At 44.8% G+C, this 7,723-nt stretch overlaps 1 protein-coding gene across 10 annotated transcripts in view; it reads left to right on the top strand.

Moving 5' to 3' along the window:
• Positions 1-5,078, top strand: part of Arel1 (apoptosis resistant E3 ubiquitin protein ligase 1) — a 67,388-nt gene extending 62,310 nt beyond the window's left edge. For 8 of the 10 annotated variants that reach the window (XM_023703639.1, XM_023703644.1, XM_004624861.3 and 5 more), the window contains 3 exons: positions 1,609-1,698; positions 2,091-2,266; positions 2,374-4,503. In XM_023703639.1, the coding sequence (XP_023559407.1) occupies positions 1,609-1,698; positions 2,091-2,266; positions 2,374-2,476 (369 nt within the window). In that variant the 3' untranslated portion in view covers positions 2,477-4,503. Of the gene's footprint in view, positions 1-1,608; positions 1,699-2,090; positions 2,267-2,373; positions 4,504-4,882 lie in introns of those variants that run through there. The other 2 variants (XR_002818564.1, XM_023703647.1) reach the window with 2 other exon arrangements.
• Positions 5,079-7,723: the final 2,645 nt, after the last annotated feature.

Here is a 7,723-nt window from a genome sequence, read left to right as displayed (position 1 = left end):
TTCTTCTTTCTTCTTCTTTCTTCTTTCTTCTTCTTTCTTCTTCTTCTTCTATTGGGGATTGAACTCAGGACCCTGCACTTGCCAGGCAAGCACTTATTCTACTGAGCCATCTCCCCAGGCCTGAATACTGTTCTTATAATTAGCTGAACTAAAATCTCCATGAGTGCAGAAAAATAATGATCGTTTTACTTGCTGATACATAGAGCACTATTTATTAGTTTTAACTTTGCACATCTTTTATGAGGAATGTTTATTATAGGGAGGAATTTCTTTAAAAATGGGAAAATTGTTTCATGTGGACTCACAGAATCCTTGTTCTTATGAACTATATTTTAGAATAAGAAAGTCTGCAATTTTTATCACCCTTTATATCTTCAGGTATAAAAATCCCAGTAAAATATGAATATCTCATGTAAGTTTCTGATAATCCCCACTTTTTGCTCTTGTTTTGGAAGGCTGACAGATAGCTTCTGGTGTATCTTGCTTTCCCATGAAGTAGACATTTGTGGTGATGTACAGCCAGTATGAAAGGAAGGACGTGCTGTGGTCTCATAAGTTCCACATCCCGGCCGAGGAGATAGCTCAGAGGAATAAGTGCTTGCCTGGCAAGTGGAGGGTCCTGAGTTTGATCCCTGGTACCACCAAAAAAAAAAAAAAAAAGAAGTTCCACATCCTGCTCATGTTCATTCACCTATCATGTTCTTTTTGGAGAAAAGCTAAGGCTCCTCAGACTGAATTTGGGTTTTTCTTGTTTCTTGATTAGAAGGTATCCTTCTTTATAGTTACTGAATAAGTATTCACAGTCTACTAAATACTGTATTAGATCCTGAACCAGAACATCAACAAGATGTTTAGAATGCAGATGCCATTAATGTTCTCTGTCTTGGCATAATTTTTAGTTTATCTTATCAAGGCTCATGAGGGCTAAAGGGATGGTAGGAGTTAAATCCACTGAGGGAGAATTCCTAGGAAAGTGAAGCTGTCTAAAAAATTAATAAACAGGGCTGGAAACCTTCAGCAAAGGGAAGGGATTTGCCCATTCTCCCTGGTATTCCTGGGCTAAGTCCAGAACAGATTATGTGTGTAAACTTAGGTCGTTTTTTGACCTTTGTTTCAATTAAAAAGAATCTACAGCAACAGTTCTTAATTACAAGTGCACATCGGAAAAAAAAAAAAAAGAAAGAAATACCTGGAAACTTTTTCTTTTTGTGCAAGCTCTTAACTCATCACAAGAGATTATAGGGGTCCAGGGAGATGGCTCAGTAGAATAAGCACTTCCCTGGCAAGTGCAAGGGCCTGAGTTCAATCCCTGGTTCCACCAAAAAAAAAATAATAATAATAATAATAATTATAATTCTAAGTCTGGAGTAGGGCCACAAGCATCTATATATTAAAAAAAAAACACACCGGATTTTTACCACTGATTAGAAACCACTGGCTTACTGTAGTTGATTTTCCTAAAGCAATCTTGGTACTGTGATCTCACCTGTCTTTTTCCTGGTATTGTTTTCATTTTGTATTTTTGTGTTCACATGAATAATTCTGAGTATGTATAGTGGATTTTGGTGCTCTGGCTCTTGTGTATAACACATAATCATCCTTCTCCAGTTGCTGATGTGCGGAACTGGAGATATCAGTGTGTCTGACTTTAAAGCCCATGCGGTGGTGGTTGGTGGTTCGTGGCATTTCAGAGAAAAAGTAAGTGAGCCAAACTTCCATCAGTTGAATTTGTGTCTTCTCAGGAAAAGGTTTTAGAAGAGAAAGACAGAGGGCTCAAGGCAGACATGTTGACAGGAAGAAGCAGTGATACATGTGGGAAAGACAAGTGGTTAACCACGCAGAACAGCTCTGGTTCCCGATGGCTGTTATACTGACTGCCACAGGAGCAATAAATTGGAAATGCAAAGAAATAGAACCAAGCAGTCAACAATTACACACCTTGCCTGTATGACAGTGTAGATTCCTTGGTTGTCAACTCTGACCATAGAACTATAAACTAGGACATAGCAAGGACAGCTTATTCCTTCCCCCAAGGTTCAAAAGCAAAACTCCTACCACTTGTGATTCCAGCCATGTACTCTCCCTGCCAGGTTATGAGGTGGTTTTGGACTGTGGTTTCCAGTCTAACCCAAGAGGAGCTGGCTCGGCTGCTTCAGTTCACAACAGGTTCTTCTCAACTACCGCCTGGAGGCTTTGCTGCCCTCTGCCCCTCATTTCAGATTATCGCGGCTCCAACCCATAGCACGCTGCCCACTGCACACACGTGGTGGGTATCTGGCTGTCTGGTGCATGCCCTTGTGGAAGATTATCTTTCCAGCTGTGGCCGCTGTTTCTGGTGGCATGCGTTAATCACTCCTCCTCTTGCCTTTCCAGTTTTAACCAGCTGTGCCTCCCCACATATGACTCCTATGAAGAAGTGCACAGGATGCTGCAGCTGGCCATCAGTGAGGGTTGTGAGGGCTTTGGTATGCTCTGACCGCGCTCCTGCTGTCTTCTTAGCGCCGTGTTCTCTGCAGCATCTGGGCGCGTGTTACAGGCATAAACTGACCCTAATGTGCACAGCCATCAGCCAGAAGATGCTGCATGCTTCCCTCTGTCTGGATTCCTTTGTCACCTACGGGCCTTGTCCTTGCCTTACCCCTCCCTGCCCACAGGCAGCACAGGCCCCTTTGTCATGGTACCTAAACTGAGCTCTCTGGTTGGTCACGAGAAGACCGTACTGCTGTCTTACGATTTGGTTCTTTGAAGAGTTCCTCAGTGGCTGCAGGTAACATGTGGCTTAGCCTATTGGGAAGTGCACGTGCAGAGAGCCTTGAGTCATGGCTGGCTCCCGGTGCCGATGCTCCTGAAGGTGCCCGCTTGGCCCCCCGCTGGACCAGATGGATGTAGGAGTCCCTGTGCTGAGCAGGTGATTGCTTATTTCCGTGAGCAGCCAAGACAAGCACGGAGAGAAACTGGGCCACATGAGCAGTCTTTGATTTTGTCCTCCCACACAACGCAGACACAGGCTGTGGCATGGCATTACCTCTCTGAGGACTGACTGTACAGAAGTTTTTTGTTTTTTGGTTTTTTTTTTTGTGGTGTCAGAACTGGAAAACACACTTTCCCTGCAGACAATTCTGCAAGTGGCCATTAATGCATAAAGAACTTTCTGGCTTTGTCTTAAATATGAGCCTTTGAGAAAAGCAGTCGGACTAAAGATGTGAAGGGTGGGTAGGCCAGAGCCTGCAGGGCTCGGTGTGACTCTGCTTTGGGTTGAGAGGTTTGTCCCAGCACATGGCTGGCTTGAGACTACTGATGCTTTCCCCGAGTTCATTACTTGTACCGCCTGCCCGCGGTGTTACAGTCCGTTAAGATCTGGGGAGTCCTTAGCATTGTGCTGAAGGAAGTTGGCAGCGGAAGACTGGGGAATTAAGAATAACAGTTCCTTATCCCTTTGCTTGGTGTTCCCTGGTAGCACTGAGCAGGACAGAAATGACCACAGGTCCCTGGTCTGGCCCGCTGGGGAAAGAGTGCAGGTGTGTTAGACAGCAGCTACCTGTCATCCCAGGTCCTTCCCTTACTCCATCAGTTCCCAGGAAGGGGAGCAGCACAGAGGGAAGAAGCCGCGGCTGGGCGTGCTCACCACTGAGCAGAGATGGAAGAGAAGCTGCCACCATCACTTGGAAGAGGACGTCACATCAACTTCCCCAATTTCTGTTTTTCAGACGGCTCTGCTATAAGCTACAAGTCCCAATGGGACATTCAGCTCCGAGACTATTATAAGCCATCTTTATTGCCAAAACCAGCAAGTACACGGTCCTGATACAAGCAGGACTTTTGGCCATGCCTTGGTCTCCCAGAAGCATGTCTGAGCCCTCCCTGTTCTCAGGGATTCTGAGGAGCAAGCCCTCCTGAGCTGCTACAGTTCCTGCCTGACCTCACTTCTTTGCAATTATCATCTGTCCTCTTGGCATGGGTGCTGACCTCACTCGTCTCTGGGGTCTGGATCCAGCGTCAGGGCCTCCACACCCCAGGGTCCTCCATGCCACATGGTCACTGAGCTCCTCAGGGACAGGACAAGGTGCTGCTGCTTACCTACATTTTCCCCCTTGGGATCTCTATGGGAAAGTTTGATCACTGTCCTGTCACCCTCAGGCCCAGGTAGGGGGTCCCGGGGGTGCAGGTGGGCTAGTTCTGCTACTTTGGGTGGTTGGTTTTCTTAGGTTCTTCATTGCCACTTTCTCCCAGACAGCCCTACTGAGACTGCTGCTTGAGATCACGTTGATTTTCTTGGCTCCAGTCAGCACCTTTTCAGCATGTCCTTGGCACCACTGTACCCTAGCTAGGGCAGCTGCGTCCCTAAGGTGGTCTCGTAGGTACCAGAGACTATATAGCAGAACCCTTTGGTAAGCTGGACATGATGACACATGCTGGGAATCCTTGTACTCTGCGAGCTGAGGCAGGAGGATCATAGGTTTGAGCCCAGCCTGGGCAACTTAATTAGACCCTTCAGACCCTGTCTCAAGATACAACATAATACAAAAGGGCCTGGGGATGTGGCTTAGTGTGAAGGCCCTGGTTCACTGCCCGGCACTACAAAAAAAAAAAAAAAAGAAAAACCGAAAGAAAAGAAACAAGAGAAAGCCAAACCCTTTGGTACTATTGTGGCATTCTGACCCACTTTACTCTTTCTTCTCCAACTTTGTTCAAAAGTGTCTGCTTTTATGCCTGTTGTTTTTACCTTTTTTTTTCTGTCTCCCTAATCCTGCTTTGGTACTAGCCAGTGTGGGGAAAAGGTACATGTTAGTGAGAGGATGAATGTGTTATGGGGGGAGGGGGCATTTTTCTATTCACATTTCTTATTTTAGTCAGTTCTTTTATTTATGCCCTTGTGGCTTAGACACATGCGAAGCCAGCTACTCTCCAGGCCTTCGAAGGAGAACGGACCTCAAGTGGACACCAGGGAGAGCGACAGCATGCTTTCAGAGATTCAGCAGAGATGCAGCCTGGTGCACATGGCAGGCCAGTGCAGAGCCCAGCATTTATAGCTGGTAGTGTAAATATTTTGTACAATAAATGAATGTCTACTAGAAGAACCAATGAGCAAGTGACTGCTGCTTTCAGTGGAGATTCAAGGTTTAAATTTAAGATGGTGGAAAAAGCAAGTAGACATGCTTTGGTTGGCTCAGGGTAGACGACCGGGAGTGCCAGTCTGTCCCCCAGCCTGGCCTTCCCCTGCCCTGGTTCCTGTCAGTGGTGTTAGGCTGGACCACCCTCCCTGCCCATTGTCCCAGACGGCATCCAGGAGGCAGACAGGTGTTTGTGCTCAGCTCCTAAAGAAGACAACGATTTGGCAAGAGCGAAAGGACATCCATTATCTGTCTTTAGAGAATTTGTTGATTTACTGCATAAGAAACAGTATCGAAAATTTGGAACTAAAAAATACAAGGGAAGTAAGTTACTTGTTACTCAGAAGAAACTATTGTTAACCTTCAGGTATAAAGTCTTCCAATTTTCATAATACATTTATTTCTCACCACCACCTCCCTACCCTCCCAGAGGGCTTTGAATGTGGCAAACAAAAGAAACACTACTAAAAGTTCATGGGTGGTAGTTGGTACCAGTTCAGTGAAAGGTAATCTTGACAGAGAAGAAAGGCTTGTGCTTTGGGCCCAGAAGGAAAAATTTATGGCCAAGAACTCTGACTTTCTTGGAGTAGTAATCATGGTGTCCTATGCATTATTAATCATAGTGTCCTATACATTGGACTCCAGTCCAGCAAGGCAAATCCAAATAGTGTCTGAATCTTTTTTTTTTTTTTTTTTGAGAGGCAGGCAGCCATTCAAACTCTGGACCTTACACTTGCCAGGTGGGTGCTGCACCACTGAGCTATATCCCTGACTGATTTTTTTTTTTTTTTTTTTAAGAGGTACAGATTGTCCCTTCCCCTTATATCTAATGAGTTGGAATCTTAGCTTGAAAGCTAAATTTGTTTAGTGTATTCACTCAGCTCCCACTTCATCAAGTTCTTTGAGTGATATGTCTTAAAGATAAGTTTTATTCTTCTAACTTTACATTTTAAATTTACAGTTCTACATCTTTTACATTGTTGCTTTTGTGGCTTGAATGGGCCGCTGTGAATATCAGTTACTCGGTTTCGTCAACCTTTCCTGTGATTTAAGAGGCTAGTTAAACTGCCTGTTTACAGAATCACGGCTAGCTGTAGCCTTGGGCGCACTGTCAGCTCTGAGCCTCGCACAGCCCTTGGGACTCGTGCAGCCCTGTGTCCTGCAGGACCACATGCGAGGATCTTTGCTCTGTGTTGTACCCAAGGAGTGCCTTACGCTGTTGGTTTCCCTTGGACTCTCGATTGTAACAGGCCAATTTTTTTTGTATCTGGCAATACTTTATTAAATGAACTTCCTTTTTAAAGAAAAGTTGAGGTGTGACATGTAAAAGTATACAGGCTTGTCTGGTTATTAGCAATAACAAACACATGTACCCACCATCCAAGTCGAGGTGAAACGTGCAGCCAGTGCGATGGTGGTCGCGCCTGTGATCTCTGCTCTTGGGAGACTGACAGGAGGACTGCTACACGTTGGAGCCCAGCATGTACTACATAGACCCTGTCTCCAAAAACAAGACGTTGCAATATCAGAGAACACAATCTTATCCCACCCATTACATGATTTTTTTTTTACATGGTGATTATCCTGATTTATAGCTTTTGGTGGGGGTGGTACTGGGGATTGAACTCAGGACCTTGCGCTTGCCAGGTATGCACTTAGGCTGTGGAGCTGTATCCCCAGCCTGATTATCTTGGTTTTTAATATGCGTTTTTAAACAGCCTGTTCTAAAAATCACAGGGAGAGAAAAAAGAGCCTGTGCAGTCTCTTGGTAAGGTACTAGTCCAGGTCTTTCTCTGTAGTGATTACTAGACTTCATGGTTGGCTTCTGAAAGTCTTCTGAGACTGTCTCTGCTCTGTGAGAATCTAATCCAAATTCCTGATGCTGCATCTAATTAATTAGCACTAAGACTACATGGTTACTGTTTCTGTAAAGATTTTCCCTCAGATACTCCATAAAGCAGATATTCTTTACGTTTATGCCAAGCTGCAATTCTAGTGGTGGGCAGTACGCATGAGTATCATGTAAATTTACTATTGAAAATGGCTGGGCACTGAACTGTCTCAAATATTGGGGAATGGACTAGTATTTCTGACTCAGTCCTAAGTCTACAACTAACGAAATTAAAAGTTGCTGGAGAGCTGTTTGGTTTTCATTGAAATCTGGGGGGTGATTGCCGTATCAGCTGGAAGTGTTCTGAGGCTCCTTGTTTATCTAAGATAGAGTAGTGCTTCTTGAGGTTGGGGCATGCTTTGCTGTGGGTACCTCTCTCCCCCTCGAGTCAGTTTGCTTTAATTTTGCTCATATTTATATAAGAATACTTCGTGGTAGCCATTGTAGAGACTTGCTTCTCCACAGTGAACTCAGATGTGGTTTCCATAAGATGGTCAGTGAGTTCCTGATAAGGACAGGCAGAAAGTAAGGAATGATCACTGTTTGCTTTTTGCTGTGGTATGAAGTGGCTTTTGCAAACTTGTTCAGACTGTCGGTATGCCTCACATGTCAACGCCCACCAGCGGCAGCAGTTTTATTATTTATTTGCTTATTTATTTATTTTTTGTGGAACTGAGGATTGAACTCAGGCCCTTGCACTTGCCAGGCAAGCGCTTATTCA

This window comes from Octodon degus, unplaced genomic scaffold, assembly GCF_000260255.1.
Source record: "Octodon degus isolate 3935 unplaced genomic scaffold, OctDeg1.0 scaffold00007, whole genome shotgun sequence".
In the NCBI taxonomy this organism is placed as follows: domain Eukaryota; kingdom Metazoa; phylum Chordata; class Mammalia; order Rodentia; family Octodontidae; genus Octodon; species Octodon degus.
This window is presented reverse-complemented; position numbering and strand designations above follow the sequence as displayed.